A 17076-nucleotide genomic window follows, 5' to 3' on the forward strand; every position below is an offset into this window, starting at 1 on the left:
ATTCAACTTGTTTTGATGCTATATTAACTCTTAGGGCCCCCTTGGAACCCTGTCAAAGACCCCTGGGGGTCCCCAGACCCAGCTTTGAGAAACCCTGGTGGTAATGAATGGCCTGGTTATGCTGGACAGACACACTGTCAAACAGTGTTATGATCAAGTTTGTATTTCTGGTGATACTGAACATATTATACATAGGCTACATGACCAACCCAATGAGCCTTTTTATGTGCTTTTTGAAACAATATACAGTTGTACATTTAGATGTTGTGATTTAAACCCATCCACTAGTACTGAGCAAATTATTTATATTAAGATTTTTCCTGTTTTGGAATTGTATGCTGTTTTTACTCCAGAGAGGCTAGAAATAGGAAACTGAGGGCAAAGAGAGGGGAGATACATGACAGGAGTTAGATTCAAACTTGGGCCCTTTGACTTTGTGCTGTATAAAGTCGGTACAAGATCTTAACACAATTAGTTTAGTCATTCAACTAATTGAATCAATGGTGCTTGGTATACAAGTAAAATTGGTGCACTTGCAATAGGCCAACAGCTGTTGGTCTATTGCAAGTGCTAGCTTTAGTCTTACTTGTCCCAACAAGTTAACTGGTGTCCCACTTCTGAATTACAGCCTGCAGTAGCCTACACAATAATGCAAAACACGAAGCCCAATCTAAACGAAGCAGTTACTACAATATACTACCTTTCTACATTTTCTATGTGGGGTATTGTTTAGTCACCTTTAGCGACATCTGCTGGCCATTTCAATACACCACAGCATTAACGTACTTCGCCGTACGAGCCATAGTTTGTTTTGGGAGGGGGGGTCGAAAATAGCAGATCTACAAGCTCACTACGCGTCACATCGTGACGCGTCGTGAGCTTGTAGATCGCTATTTAGATTTGCATAATTAATGACGCCACAGGAGCGGTTATTTTGGGGCGTCCGAAAAGTAAAGATTAGACCGCTGATTGGCCAGAACGTTTGACAGACATATCTACCGACCAATCACACTCCTTAGACTGCTACACAGCTTCCGTCTCCTAAGGTCCGCTGTGTGATGAGTGTGACTGCTTGTTCCTGTTCTTCGTCTCGAATCGTCTGCTCTCCGTGGTATCGCGCGGGCCTTTAGTAGTTAGTTGGTAAGTGATGTTATCCTAAACACAGTTTTCTGACTTTATTTTACATGTATTTGTTTGAACATATTTACGGTCTGCGTTAACACATACGTTGTCACGACACCGTGCTGATTTATTACTGATGGGTTAAAAAACGCACGATGTTAGCACAGTATGCTAACATGCTAATCATTCCACCGGTGCTACAGCAGCTTGCCCTGACGACGGTGACAAGGAAGTGCAACTGCAACACGCGATCTTGGAGTTTCGATTGTTTTCAATATTAGTTTTGTATGCTTTTCTATCAAAGCAATTATAGCAGTTAGGTTGACCCTAGTCGGCCTGTGTTGTACTACTCACTCTATCCCAAATTAGTTTATTACTTTCTATTTCGTGATCATGACGTTGTAGCAAAATCACCATTGGCTGCCTTTGAATTGCATGTATGTATCTCTATTCATCAGTTTAATTTCCCTTTTACTTACCTCAGGGAACACTGGAGTCACAATGGTGAAGATTTTCATTGGAAACCTTGCTCAGGAGGCTGAGAAGGATGAACTTGAGGCTCTTTTTGTACAGTATGGCACAGTGACCGAATGTGCCAAATATAAGAACTATGCCTTTGTCCACATGGAAGACCGCAAATCAGCCACCAAAGCCATCCGGGAGCTTCACCTGTACAAACTGTATGGCAGGCCCATCAATGTAGAGCCGAGCAGGGGGAAGAACCAGGGCCCGGCCAAGCTCCACATAGCCAATGTGGAGAAGGGCTATGATGATGAGCTCCGTGCTATGTTTGAAGAGTATGGTACAGTCACAGAATGTGCCATTGTCAAGAACTTTGCCTTCGTACACATGCTCAACTCGGATGAGGCCATGGATGCGATAAAGGGCTTGGATAACTCGGAGTTCCAAGGTAAGTGAAAACAAAGTATTCGTACTGATAATTTGCCAGCCTCTTAGCCTGTTCGTCATTCCCATTTGTGCCCTTTCAGGTAAACGCATTCACGTTCAGTTGTCAAAGAGCCGACCCCGAGGGGGACCACCAGAGATGGAAGATTACGGACCTCCGATGCCAAGGGGAGGCTATTACCCTCCTCGCGGCTACCCCTCAGATAGGCCAGAACCACCGCCCTACAGAGGCCGCATGCCGGGTGGCTACTCTGCCCCGCCCCCTCCACCTCCCCCCCAGAGGAGACCCGGTTACCCCCCAGAGCGTCCCTCTCCCTACGGAGAGCGTCCCTCTCCCTACGGCGAGAGGGACCCCTACGGCGCACCCATGGTTGATTACTATGAGAAGTACAGGGCTCGTCCCTACGGCGCCCCCGCCTATGACCGTCCAAGCCCCATCCCGCCCCCTCCTCCGCCCTCGGGTGCGGTAAGAGATCACCTCTCTGCAGCACCCCGTGACCCGTACGAGCGACGCCCGCTGCCCCCTCCTCCTCCGTCTTACTACGGCCGCGACAGAAGCCCCCTCCGACACGCCCCTCCTCCTCCTGCCCCCGCAGCCGGTAACGGCTACTCCTATGAGCGTTCCCGGCTGTCTCCAGTGCCCAGGCCTCAAATGTACGGACCGCCCCGTCCCTTTGGAGACAGGGTCCCTCCACCACCGCCCCGCTATGCGAGCTACTAAGAACAACGGAAAAATACAAGGTGAGATACAGTACCAGCAACGGTGGTTTGTGGCCTTTTCGTCATTTACATTGATTATACATTCTGATGGGTCGACAATATTTAAAAATAAAACTGACATTTATTTAAATCATAAGTTGAGGCATATTCTCGCTTTAAACTATCACCACAAGATCAGATGTTTAATTTTCGCACCTGCTCCAACCAAGAAATCAATTAAAAAATATATAATAATCAGCCACTGCTGTGCTGAGTCTTAAATATTGCTGCTTTAATTTTAGAAGATGAGACTTGCGCGAATCTTACTTTTTTTTTTTTAATATAGTAAAATGAGTAAAACGCGCTCCCTGACATGTGTGGTTTGCTCTCTTTCCAGGTTTAGAATATGACAAGATCGTCGTCGTCTGCTGATGCACGTGGCGCTATACCCCCCTAGTCTACGGCGGATTGCGTTGCGTTCGCCTGAGACTAACTGGAAGATACTGTATTGCGGACAGACCCGTACTTAAAAACAAAATTCCATGTCTTCGATTCACGTCTTCTTTTGAGCTGTTTTGCCTTTCTGTCCTTCTGCTTGTTTGACTGTTCAAGTCCTTAAACTGTATGTGCAGTGTAGGCTGCTGGTATAGGTGCTTAGTCCATATCAGTTTGACAGTACTGTTAATGGCCAAAAATGTATTTCTCTCAATCTTACGCTAAATGGGATAACATCTGAAAACTAAACGCATTTTGTAGCAAACTCTCATAACAAGGGAATAGTTAATTTCGTTTCGTATGCATTTGTGTAACTTTTGTAAAAAAAAAAAAAGAATTAGATGCAGGTGTGGGTCTGCTCATGAGACGTTCTCCATGAAAGGACTTGCTAATTTCCAGTTTAGCACGTCTTTTAATTTCATATCCTTTGTGTGATATCCTCCGTAATATCCTTTTGGGTGGTAAAATAACCAATCGTTAAGATTTGCGCCGCATGTTAGCATGACAAATCAAATTTCCAGTGTTTTATTTTTACAGTTTGTGTTCATTTTTCTTGCGACTATAGAAACCCTATAGAATCGTTTATGTTTGATTTTATTTTCTTTACAGATTGCTTTTGATTTCAAAGCTTTTTAATAAACAAATATAACCAAAAACGACGCTCAAACTCTCGAATCATTCCTCGTTTTGTAGACTTTATTGTAAAATTTGCTGAGAGGCGATGGGTAACAATCTGAAGATGCTAAATTCCCAGTAATGTAAAGGCGTTTCAAACTAATTCGCTATGTATTTGACGTTATCTTCTACATCCTTGTAAATTGATCCTGTTGCTGTTTGAGTTTTGCGAAGGCCCATGACTTCTTGCGACGCCTGATCTAACATTTGCATTCTCCATCTCGGCCCCTCAATCACACTAGATACAATTCCCACATTGCTTTTTTGTTTATCTTAATTTCTGTCTAGTCTTTGATTACATCCCAACATGAATTTAGTATTGGTGTTCTTAGTATTTGTGCTTTTTGTAGGTTATTAGAACCATGATCTCTGCATAATGTGTTGTGGACACTATGCCGGAGACAGCCACATCATGGTAAGTGGCCGCCAGGTGACGTGCAGCTTCCTGTTAATGTAAGTAACTACTGTAATTGTAAGTAAGTACTACCTTGTATTTGGACACTGAGCATACCAATTGGTGCAATGAGCTTTTTCACTTGAACCACTTCTTTATTTGCATGTGTTCTTTACTCTGGATACAACCTTTATTTTCTTCACAGGCCTAAGCTAAAGCAGCTAGAAGGAGAGCGGACTATCATCGTTCGGTTCTTAATGTTGCAGGCTAATGCGATGACCCCCTCAGGCCTACGTTCGGCTCCCATGTTTTAAAGGTAATGTGTTTATGCGCCCATATATCCAGTACCTCATTTACAAATGTTGGCTCCAGGGGAGAAAAACAACACAATATTAGGATATCCCTAAACCTAATCCCAGACTTTTATCTAGTCTCATATCACAGTAATTATATATTGAAGTGTCACACTTGCATCCTTGTTTAGGCAGTGTCATTCAGTACGATGAGCTTCCATTTCCTCACTATTATTGATACAACTGGAAGCAGACCGATTATAGACCCCTGGAGGATTTTCTCCAATTGATTACATTGATTGGTTAGATTAACGAATTCACCCCTATTTATCTCCGTGTTCCCGAACAGGGCTGCCAACTTTCAGAAAAAGCCAAGAGTGAGACTTTAGTGTTTTAATGCGTTCGATGTGGGAAAAAAAATGGCCTTTTTTAATGTCGATTTGGCCTTTAACATTGATTTAGAGGAATACAGACATACAGAAAAAAATCACACCCGTCTGAAGTGAGTGATGCAACTCTGTGTGGGGGTCCCCGGGGGGTCCCCCCGGAAGTTCCAGACCCACAGGATCGAGCCCAGGGTGCCGGGCCGGTTCCGGCAAGCCGCCCCACGTCCGAAACGGTAGAGAAATGACAGCGTTACCATGTGGGGGTCCCCGGAACATCCAGACCCCCAAGAGCGCCCGCCGGGCCGGTTCCGGTGTGCTGTTTTCATGCTCGGACCCAGTCAGCCAGCCACACACATAGTGCTCAGACCCAGCCAGCCACACACATGGCTCCGAAAGGGAGTGGTTGCACCACTCAAAAAGTCCTAAAATAGGCCTATATGAACATATATTTTTATATGCCACATCAACATATTTGTGTATATATTAGATATATAAGAAAATGATAATAATAACCCACATTTTGAATAGCATTTAACAAAATGAGTGAAAGAGTTGCACCAGGTGAAGACTTGGTCAGTCTCCTATTGGTCATATGGTGCACCTTCTCCATGTGTGCCTATGTCTCCTATTAAATATCCATATTGGTTTACATAAAAGTCACTTTTAAAAACGTATTCTGATAAAACAGACTACATCACAAATTAATCACCCACCTCAGTGGAACATTCTCTGTCTGTATGTATGTCACTGTCACTATGACAGCCACATTCATTCACCCCATAATCTTAGTGGAAATTGGGGAATATGTTGTGAAATATAAAGTCAAACTTATTTTTACATTTTCTTAGTTCAAACCGCATTCCATGATTTTGATGAAGTTGTGGTCTCTCTCTCTCCCCCTCTGAACAGAACTAACGAGTCGCGATGCGGCCACTCCCCCTTCTCTCTCACACACACACTTTGTCCTCATCTCGCGCAAGAGACGCCACACACCAAATATATATATATATATATATATAGAAGAGAGATAGTCACTTGTTGTGGATGCTATATTGTCTTCCATGAAAAATATTTCGAAGCGACGTTAAACTCTGCATGGCTCATTTCCATGCGTCAGTCAGGGACCCTGCTGACGAGTTGGAGGTTACCCTACTACTGCATATAACGGCACTGCATTATCTCATGCAGATCGGCTACTCTGCCGTTTGTGAGGACGTTTGCACACATGGGCGCGCGTTATTACGCGGCGGAGCCGTGGAGAAAATTGTTATTATGAGATTATGGCTTTTTGGCACATTATATGCCCCCCTCGGCGTGCGTATTGAGCGTGCGTGAGAAATGGTGGGTGTGGCGTGAGTGCGTGTGAAAGACATCTCATGCGTGAGTCTCACGCTGAATGCGTGAGTTGGCAGGCCTGTTCCCGAACATCCAGTATTAATCTGCCTTGTGTTCTTTCTGTAGGTAATAGAAGTGGTCTTTCCAACAGGCAGAGGACATGGCCCATTGGACGATAACCAAAGAATATCCGGCTCCTCTGAAATTCCCACTTGGCTATATTCATGTGACAATGAAACGCCAAAATAAAAAATTTAAGTTAAAGTGAAAGCACCTCAATTTAATTATCTTTGGCCAAAGAACTAACATTCATCAAGTTATTTGTATGATTATTATTCATTTGCATCTACTAAACATATTGTGTCTGAACATTTGTACAATAAAATACCACAAGTCAAGTCCTACACAAATTACATTGTAGCTACTTGTTCAACTCAGCTGTAAATACTTGAATGTTACCCTGAACATAATTACCCAGTTATGAGATTATTTGGTGTTGAGACTGAAGCATAATTTAACTATATGAAATGAACTCTTGTGTAATGTTCAGGTAGTGTAATAATCATTTTGACATCACTGTCCAGTACAATCCTCAAATAAAACAATTGAAATTTGACATTCCAATGTTTGTCATACTGGCTTCATCATTTTAATTAGTATTGCATAGTCATACTCTAATACTGCTAATGTGTATTACTGAAGTGAATAGACCCACTGTGGTATACACTGCTACAATACATACTATACTGTAAAATCAATGTGTACATAAATGGTGTTGGGAAAAGTCATGGTCTGATCCACCTAATCTTTCATCTTCCAGATGGCATTTTTATGTACTTTTTTTTTTAAATTTCGATGTCGGGCCTAAATGGGTTAATATCTGATCATCCAAACCGTTTCCTAGATTCTAGTGGGTGCAAGCACCCTTTGAAGACAAACTGTCGAAAGTACATTTTGGTCTTGTGTTGGCTGCTTATGACGGGATATGTGAGGTAACAGTAAGGACATTGATCAAATATAGAGGCACCCGTCTTGCAAAAGTACATACTGTGGTGGCTATCAGTGATTAGGGGGAGAGGGAAACAGTTGGGGTGACTTGACAAACCTTGAATTAATCTGAATTTGGTTAATGTGATACTCAAAGCAGTAGTATTGCTATACATTGTTTGTGCTGTGTCCACTTGAGAAATAATTAGGAAGTGTAATTTATTTGCTTCCCCCTTAACTTTTGCCTCGGGCATGTGTTTTTTTTGGCATGCATTTTAATAGTTGAAATTTGGTTGCTTTTTGCACACCCTCATGGGATGGCAGTAGTGGCTTCAGATCTCATTTGACACAAACTAGAAGTTTCTATTGAAACTTGTTGCCTAGACTGCACTAACTCGCTCTTGCTGCACCTGTCTCTCCTGAAAAACTGGCTTGTGTCTAGTCTAGAACAATTATGCATGCCATGTAGTGTCACTGTATATGTCCTGCTTCCTGGCATGCAAAAATACACAAGGATAACTTGACAAATGAAAATGGCACATGTTTGTGGCAGATCTGCATACAAATATCATCCAAGTACTGTGCTACTGCACAATTATCCCCTTCTAAACCTGTTTCTCCATGGAGAAACAGCTGGCTTCTCCCTCTCAATCTGGTGTGTACCAGAGTTACCAAGACCAGCTTTCTGTTTGCTGATGAAACCCAAACCCACGTTTATGTATTTGAGCTGGTGGCACTGGCAGCAATTTGATCTGTTCTGCTTTGTCCTGTGGCTGATTATAGAGGAAGGGTGCGAGCACATTGCATCACATGCATTTTATAGCAAGATTAAGAAGACTACTCTGTGCTTTGTTCGACTGTGTAACAAGGAAGTAGCCTACGGGCTGAATAACTTGAATTCCTGATAAAAAGATAAGACGATCCAACCTTGTCTGGGAACATGAATTGAGTCTAAAGATCTTAAAAAGTTGGTTTAAATAACCGTACAAAAACACTTGATGAACTTGTCATACTATATAATCAAAGCGATCATATATCAGAAATTAGAAGATCCCATGCAAGTTAAGCTTAAAATATAATTAGGTTGTTTTATAATCTATGGTATAGTGTACACAGGCACATGGATATACCGGTAGGCAACAATGATACAGACAGGGTTAAACATTGTTTAACTAGACTTGGAAAACTTTTCATGTCTTCTGAGAAACATTTTGTGGTACAGCACAACCTAACATAATGTAAAAATATAATCACAACAGATAAACAAATGGAACAACTCTTAAAAACTGTACCTAAACCCTTGTGATCAAATGCAAATTGATAGATTAAAAGGCTCAGATTTGTCCAAGCATAGAATCTGTGTACGATAAGGTCTCGTCTGTCTCCAGTGGTCCTTGACCTCTGAGCTCTGAAGAGAAGTCGTTGGTCAGACAGTTGCATGAACCTGTGTCCTCCATAACTGGAATCATACTTGGTACCTCTGTGCCCATCTCCCTGGATGGAGACGTCATCAGCACTTCAAACTCCACTTCAAAGCTTGCACTCGCCTCGCCCGACACACGGACGACCAGCACCTCGTAGTCCAAGAACCGGATCAGGGCTTTGTCTGGGAGATCCTTCCTCTCCAGGTAGCCCAACACAGACCCATCGACATACACCCGTCCCCTGTGACTCAGGTTCTGGAGGGAGAAGCGCATCTCGGAATCGTTCGGCTTGCGGTAAGCCTGGAAGGCCAGCTGTTTTCGGGACACCCGGTTATCATCCAGGGTGAAGGTGCACGTCTGCCCATCACGGCCAATCCTCAACGGGTCTTCAGCCTGGCGCTTCTGTCTGCTATCCATCGGGAGGAGGCGGTAGAGTCCTCTGGAACTCTGCTGGGGGTGGTACAGTTTGATGTGCAGACAAGTCGGGAGATATTCTTCGGTGTCCATTGTCTGAGTCTGAGATGCCATAATTCATGTGACTGTGACTCTGTGAGCAAAAAAAGAAGATAAATAAAGGCCTACGTCACGTGTAACGCCGGGAATATCAAATACAATAGCATGTATAACATTTACTAGCCTGCTATAGGCGTTTATTATATGCCCGTTTTTGCCTTAATAAATTACCTTAATAATAAAGTTGCTTTAGGTGACGCCGCCGATGTTTAATTCACCAGCCAAACGGAAACGGAGCCCAACCACCGAGCAAAGTATGAGAAAGTAACGGTGTGTTGTGTTGTCCTACCATCACTGTTTAAAAAGGAAACTACGCTCTTTCGTAATCAGAGCTCACAAGACAAGAGAGAGTTGGGGAGGGGAAGGGGAGGGGAGGGTACAACATTCTGGTAGCCTACTTTCCCAGATCTGCAAAGTGAAATTCTAAATAAATATAGGCTATATATAGGCTATATATATAACTTATTTCGTATCAATTCAATTCAATTGGCTTTATTGGCATGAGAAAACATACGTTTACATTGCCAAAGCAAAAGGCACAATACAACAATACAATCAAAACAAAATGTATGTACATTTGAAAGTCTTAATCTTCAATAAATCAATTTCTATCATGTAGGCTACTAAGATCATGCAGATGTGGCAGCGGTGGCCGAACGGATAGCGGCGCGGTCTAGATACCGGAAGGTTCCCAGTTCGAACCAGCCGTCCGACACGTTAAAATTACCACCGCTGAAATGCCCTTGAACAAGGCATCAACCACTACGATGAAATGTGTTCTATGAGCAGGGCCTGGCTGGAAACAAGTTCTTGAGCTTAGCCCAGATACCCTGGGTAAATATAGATTTCATTTCATTTCATTTCAGATAGTGCAGGTCCAGGAATACACTTATCATGTCGCACATTGACCCCTTCAATAGGCCTACCTCATTATAATGATTGTCATTGTTGGTAAGACATAAAATTATGAACTCTGTTTTATCTCTCTATTCATTAATGATTAATCCCAACTTTTGATGAATAATGCAACTTGCAACAACAGATCAGAGGCTAAACACAATACTTCAGCACCTTCTGAGTGATAGCTGATTCAGGTTTGAACATTGATTGATTGATTGATTGAAACTTTTATTCATAGATTGTAGCATAAGGGTGCATTTCAAACTTGTCAGTAAATGACTGGTGCAGCCGTGTTTCAAAACTCAGACAGACATTAATTCAGACATTGAGTGAATCAAGACATTGTCACGGTGCTCGGGTCTGTCTGTCTGGCGAGAGTGATGTGTATCCAAGCTCGCGAATCGATGACGTCACATGGGCGGGCAGATATCAGATCCCCCACCCCCACCCCCACAGTATAACCAAGGATTCAAGGAAGGGTACGAAACTCAAACGCCATTTTTCACAGAGAGGAAGGACGGGCTCGTTAAAGGTACGTGGAGGTTTAAAATGATACTAACACAGTTCAAGTTTATTTCACAACAGATCACAGCTACCAGAAACGTGTAGATTATTAATGAATCATCGAAGGAATGTTAATATTTTGTGTTTAAAACGTGCAGAAGCGTTGTTTAACCGACACCGGCAGCATGGTGCCGCTCTTGTTAGCTAAACCGGCTAACTTAAAATGAACGCGATGAGCTATAATGGTTTTATTTCCTGCAAATGTCTAATGTCCATTTAGTCGTATGCAACACACCCGAGCGAGGATTGATCAAGATACTAATATTAGTACTTATGCTGATGGTTTATTAGATTAATTCTCTTCAATTTAGATGCCGGTCATGTAGCCAGTTATCCGTTTGGACACAAAGGCCTACTAGGCCCTTGTTTGCAATTTACTGTTGCTGACCATCTCCACGCCATTGAATCGGCATTGGATGAAAATCAGACTCATGTTTTATTGTACAATAATATGATGGATGATTGCCACAATATTTTTTAATGTATTTGATTGAACGTTTAGCAATCTGCAGAAAAAACACACAGGGAAGTATATTTAAATACAAGGTCTGCTACCCAAGAAAACACTATGGCGTTGTTCCAAGCCATTGTATTGTCGCATCACAGATTTGCATTGTCACATGACTGGTTTACAGGCGTAAAACATTCGGTGAGATTATGCGCAATGCTCTATTTTGTGGTTGATATAGTTATATCGGGGTCATCCCTATGTTCCCTTAGCTTTAGGGTTTAAGGACTTCAGTGTTTTGTACCATACAAGTGTATGTATAAGTACAGAACAAAGAATGTTTGCTTTTGCCATCTTTGTTGAAGAGTGAGCAATTGTTTTATTTTATGCCAGTGTTTTTTTGTTGGCTAATACTAGATGGTTTAAGTAGCCTATGCAGGCCTAAAGTTCAATATGGATTGTTCAAAGACTGAGCTTAAATCAGAATTTACTACTAAAAGTAAGACTAAGTTCCTAGTCTTACTAGAATTACTAGGTTAGATTTCTGGTTTAGGTTTATTCTAAGTGGGGATTGGGGAACAAAGAACTTTTTTTTGTGGGGTGGGGAACATAGAACCTGAGGAACATGGGTACGCTCCTGTTCTATCAGCTTTACTAACTACAATGCTTTTTCTTGCCAGATCCATCACAATGGTCAAGATTTTCATTGGTAATCTCCCCCGGGAGGCGGACCAGGATGAGATCCAGGCCCTGTTTGCTGAGTATGGCACCGTCACAGAATGCGCCATCATCAAGAACTTTGCCTTTGTCCACATGGAGGATCGTAAGGCGGCCACAAAGGCCATCAAACACCTTCACCTCTCTAGGCTGCATGGGACCCCGATCAACGTGGAGGCGAGCCACGGGAAGAACCAGGGCGCAGTCAAACTGCATGTGGCAAACATAGAGAAGGGTGCCGACGATGAGCTCCGTGCTTTGTTTGAAGAGTATGGCACCGTCTCAGAATGTGCCGTTGTCAAGAACTTCGCCTTCGTGCACATGGTGAACTCTGACGAGGCCATGGATGCGATAAAGGGTATCGATAACACAGAGTTTCAAGGTACTGGGCGTGTGTTGAAATGGTGATAAGTAACGGTTGTTTGTGTTTCACAATGCATGTTATCGTGACTAACTGCTGAACTTTTTTTCCCCTGTCTTTTCTTAGGGAAACATATTCATGTCCAGATATCAAAGAGCCGACCCAGATACGATGAGCGGGAAGACTATCCCCCGGGCCCGGAAGAGGGTGGATACTGGCCTCGTTACCAGACGTATGAACCTCCTCCCTACATGAGGGGTCGCCACCCTCCCCCGGGTTACCCTGCACCCCCCCCGCCACCTCCCCCCCCTAGACGTGCCGTATACCCAGAGCGTCCTTATGAGAGGGAAGGCTATGGAATGGTAGATTACTATGAGAAATACAGGGCCCATCCTTACGGCCTCCCCTCATACGATGACAGGCGTGCAGGCGCCATCCCGCCCCCTCCCCCACCCGCAGGCCGTTTAATGCCAGCCCCCCATGACCCGTACGACCGTCGTCCCCTCCCTCCGCCCCCAGCCGCGCCGTACTACCCCCGAGACCGTAGCCCACTCAGGAGGCCTCCGCCAGCGCCGATGGCCCCGCCCAGTAACGGGCACGGCTATGCCTATGAGCGCTCCCGTCTCTCCCCCGTCTCCAGGGTCCCGGCGTATGGAGTACCCCGTCCCAGGGATCCCTATGCAGAGCGGTTACCCCCACCGCCACCTGCCCGCTATGCTTATTAAGAGAGCCCCCTGCCGTGCGAATCAAGGTGAGAATAGGTTCGATCAATGTTAAATGTCAACTTGAAAAAGTGCCCCTGCACACTGCCGTGCAAAGGTAGAAAAAGGCTGCACCTTATCAGGTCTGGTTAGGAAAAGCAAGATGAAGGATTGACCATACAGGTCAATGTGACAGATCCTACTCTTGTTGGTGGGCCTCTGCTTGCGCTGGCGTGGATCGCATCGAAAAGCTGTCGGTCTTCACTGGGTTCACATTAGATGCAGTGTAAACAAATTGAACAGACGGCAAGACAATCGCTGAATAGTGTGCACGGCTTCCGAATGGCCCAATCAGTTATAATGGGTGCCAAGTTGCCAAACTGGCTGGTGTACGCCGCAGGTCATGAGGCTTCTATGTCGATTGTGAACCCAGTGTTAAGGTCGGATGGGAAATTCGAAGTTAACTGGCCACTCAGTAGGCCTCTTTCTGTACTGACCCATAAAGCAAACTACACGTAGAGAAGTGAAATTCTAGCTAGTGAAGATGGAACAACGTGCCTTTGGTCTACATCGCTGCAGACACTTGACTTGTGTGATTTGCTCTTTTTTCAGGTTTTAACTATCTGACAGGATCGTCGTTCGCCTGCGTCGCCTTCGCCTGCGTCGCCGTCACCTGATGCACGTGACTCTATGACCTCCCCTCGTCTGTGGCTGAGCGCGTTTTGTTCCCTGCCACGCTCACAGGAACTCTAATGCCGACGTCTATCATTTTATTTTTTAAATTAAGTTTTGGGACTTGTCTTACACTCGTTTTTTTTACCCCTGGTTATACTTTGTCTTTGTGCTGTAGCTATTTTAACTCTAAAATCGAAATCTGATCAAGGCGGTTTTTTTACCTTCTAATTAGTGTTCTGATGTGTGACATGAACTTAGTCCTTAGCAACAGTTTTAAGCGATGTGAAGAACACGCGTCATTTTTATGACTGCAGTTTAAATTGATCATGTCAAACCATTTCATGTTTGGTACAAAATCTAATTTGCACGTTGTTTCCATCATAACCTCGCTGATTATTGCTACATAAACCTGCTTTTGGCAGCATTGTGTAAAAAAAAGACTTACTAGCTACAACTTATGTAGGAAAATAATTGTTTGATTACAAGGCGTTTCAATTGTACCTTTTCCTTGTCAGACCTATGTTTTAAATAAATACCCGATCTGTACAGTGATGTTAATGTTACTGATAGATGTGCTCCAAAACCATGCTCATCGATGACCGTAAAACGTTGACTTCCTCTTCTAGTCGTATACTCAGCCGAGTCTCTCGCCTCTACGGTAAATAATCCCTTGTAACTGTTCGACTTGAAGTAAAGAATAATTGACTTGCCATAAACGCTGCGTCGATTCCTTAAGTATCACTTTCCTGACCTCTCAAACACCCCACGTTTGTCACTTATCTACCTCCATTTGTACTGGGTTATAACGGGTGGTGAAGGGCTTTAGTGTTTACCATCCCCTCCTGTCCACTACTGTGTCATAGTATTCTGACCAGCCTACACTAGTGTCTGGCGAGGCCTATGGGCCTTCTGAAACCACAGGTAAGTAAGGGACTGATTTGACAGATGGTTATGGCTGTATTTATGTATTAAATCTGTCAAGAATGAAGGTCTATTTACACCAAGCACTATAACCATTGTTCTAAAATATATATATATATATATATATATATGGAGTTGTGTGGAGCGATTTTGTTATAGTGCTGCTTGGTGTGAATGGCCCTTTACACTTGCACTTGTTGAATGAGAAGCTTATGGGTTGGGCTGGCATTAAGACGGGGAAGATTAGATATAGTTTTGGGGCTATAGTGTACACAAGTCATGCATGTTTTAGTAAATGTTGGTGTAATACAGATCTAGGTTGGTATTGACATGTGAGTGTTTCTACTTCATGACAGGTCGAGTTCCATAAACATACAGAAGCGCAATTGTTTTTGTAGCCTATACGTCTTGCAAGAATAAAATATTTTAAATGGATATGGCTTCTTATTTGTATAACTGTCAAAGGAAATGGGTGACTAAATGTGGCACATTAAACAAGCATAATTATTGCTATCTCAATGTAAATTATCTTAACATCTATAAGACACAAATGAGGCTTTAGTGGTGTTTGAAATTGTAAGGTTTTCAAAAACTTCACTTTTCAATACTCAGATACTGATGCTCATTAAACTGACATGGATGTGATCTTATGCTAGATATTCAATGTCTAGGTTATGGAATAATATGGCCACTTGAGATTATTCTGACTACAATACCGGTTCTTGAATTTAACCTATTGTCTGTCACCACCACCACCATCTACGTTTACGCTGATGTGTGTGTGTGTGTGTATCTTATCCACTGTGGCAACAAGTAACATGGGGTCCTCTCAAGATAATTCTGAAATCTATGGAAGAGGGTGCTTATTTTCCTGTCCATTCTATGGTTTATAAGCAATTAATACTAAGGTAACTAAATAATGACTTCTAACAGCAGCTACGCTTATTGATCGAGGTCCCCCTTGTGTCTTTTCTCCCCAACATTTGTTATCATTTTCAGAATAGGAATGTTTCACTAGGGTTCATATGGTTAAATACCATCATCCACTGTCAGGTAGTGATATAAGCTACTGTAAATATCCTCAGTCTAAGGCAAGCAACCTCAAAGTCTTGTGAGACAATGTGGCCCCTTTATTTTATCTGAGAATTGCATTTGATCTTAATGTCCCAATGTCACAATAAGAAAATGAGTTGGATGATCTTAGTGGACGTTTAGACAGAGTATGAATGTAATGGTGATGCCGGCTGAGATTTTTTATTTGACCTTGAATTAAGGGTCGCAATTTATCTATCAGTTTGTAGAAGCTATTTGGTCTCATTTTACGAGATGTGATCCATGTAGTTGCCCATAATGGCCAACGGGGGGCTTGTGCACTATTCTTTTGCAAATCTTTGGAAAGGCCTCAACATCCTAACCTACCCTTTTAAAGTTATCACTATTCTAAAGTACTAAGTTTAAATAGTATACTGGTAATGTGGAGCTTAGTATTTCGTATAATCAAGGGTGAAGATGATAGATAAAAGCACAGGGTAGGGTGGCTGTCGCACTTGGCGTTTCTAGTTGTAAGTATGTAGGACTAGTAGCATGCCAAAGTTTGTGCTATTGCCATTGAGAATGCATTGGGCGTTTAAGTTAAATAACTCAGAAACTACAAAACATTTCAAAGTCAAAAGTTCCAGCATGTGTCTCCACAGTAAGCTGAATTATAAAAAGTGTGAATGGGTGAAAGTGATTTTTTTGACGTGCCAAAATCTGCCATTATACATTTCTCAAATTTGAAAGCACTACATTTTTAAAACACATTTCAAAGATTCCTTTTCAGGCAAACATGTCCACCGTAAGATGAACCTAAGTAGGTTTGAATGGGGTTTATAGGTGTAAGTATGTAGGACTAGTAGCGTGACGACGAGTATAATAAACTGGAAGAAAAGTAACGAGTGTGTGTTCTGGTCCTGTTGATTGAGCAGAGCAGGACCTATAAACCTTGAAGGTTTATAGTTTTTCTCAGCTCAATCAACAGACATAAGCCCCAACGGTTACTTATCAGGAAACATGGGGGGAGAGCACCGTCTCCCGATGGTCCGTCCTAGCACCTTGATGACATGGGACTTGAACCTGCCAACTGTCTGTAGCAGAGGGAACCGAATCAACCAATATCAAGCACACCATGCCATTGAGCCAAGGCACCTTGGGGCATTCAGCAGATGTCTCCTGGTGCTTTTGAGTTTGCTACAGACAGTTGGCAGGTTCAAGTCCCATGTCATCAAGGTGCTGGAGGACCATCGGGAGACGGTGCTCCCTCCCCCTGTTTCCTGAGATGTAACGGTTGGGGCTTATGTCTGAAAGAACCCTGTCCAGCTAAACTTTTACCATGAAAATGTCCAATTTAACATACTCTTACCAGCTCTCAGTGTGCCCTTTTCCAACTGGCCTGGAAGCCAGACATAAAAGAGGGACTTTCCCATAGACATATATACATAGACGCCTCATTTGCCGCTGCAGTTCATTGGAGCGACGTGTATCCCAATGAAGGCGGAAGTGCAGTGCTGAAGGCTTTTTT

The 17076-nt window shown here is 43.0% G+C and overlaps 2 protein-coding genes across 6 annotated transcripts; one reads left to right on the forward strand and one right to left on the reverse strand.

The window, feature by feature from the left end:
• Nucleotides 1–1007: 1007 nt before the first annotated feature.
• LOC306914626 (RNA-binding protein 4.1-like) lies at nucleotides 1008–14951 on the forward strand (the record flags this gene model as incomplete). Of its 4 annotated transcripts, XR_013788714.1 has the most annotated exons (6): nucleotides 1008–1140; nucleotides 1607–2032; nucleotides 2112–2769; nucleotides 4248–4350; nucleotides 4497–4607; nucleotides 6432–6715. XR_013788714.1 is itself a non-coding variant. In XM_079491757.1 (4 exons), the coding sequence occupies exons 2-4, from the start codon at nucleotides 1624–1626 to the stop codon at nucleotides 12942–12944; spliced, it is 1065 nt and encodes a 354-aa protein (XP_079347883.1). In that variant the 5' UTR covers nucleotides 1008–1140; nucleotides 1607–1623. The 4 variants fall into 4 exon arrangements, 3 of the variants coding, with proteins under 3 accessions (XP_079347883.1, XP_079347881.1, XP_079347882.1); XM_079491757.1 differs by lacking the exons at nucleotides 4248–4350; nucleotides 4497–4607; nucleotides 6432–6715 and adding an exon at nucleotides 12860–12944 and having other exon boundaries at nucleotides 2112–2682; XM_079491755.1 differs by lacking the exons at nucleotides 4248–4350; nucleotides 4497–4607; nucleotides 6432–6715 and adding an exon at nucleotides 3125–3878.
• On the reverse strand, nucleotides 8428–17041 carry LOC306914627 (TRAF-interacting protein with FHA domain-containing protein A-like). Of its 2 annotated transcripts, none has more exons than XM_079491759.1 (2): nucleotides 16918–17041; nucleotides 8428–9263 (listed from the first exon to the last, which is right to left on the reverse strand). In XM_079491759.1, exon 2 carries the CDS (start codon nucleotides 9242–9244, stop codon nucleotides 8627–8629), a length of 618 nt encoding a protein of 205 aa, XP_079347885.1. In that variant the 5' UTR covers nucleotides 9245–9263; nucleotides 16918–17041; the 3' UTR covers nucleotides 8428–8626. The 2 variants fall into 2 exon arrangements, with proteins under 2 accessions (XP_079347885.1, XP_079347884.1); XM_079491758.1 differs by lacking the exon at nucleotides 16918–17041 and adding an exon at nucleotides 9401–9508.
• Between the last annotated feature and the right edge of the window lie 35 nt (nucleotides 17042–17076).

Source organism: Electrona antarctica (genome assembly GCF_951216825.1).
Source record: "Electrona antarctica genome assembly, chromosome: 21".
NCBI classification, from domain to species: domain Eukaryota; kingdom Metazoa; phylum Chordata; class Actinopteri; order Myctophiformes; family Myctophidae; genus Electrona; species Electrona antarctica.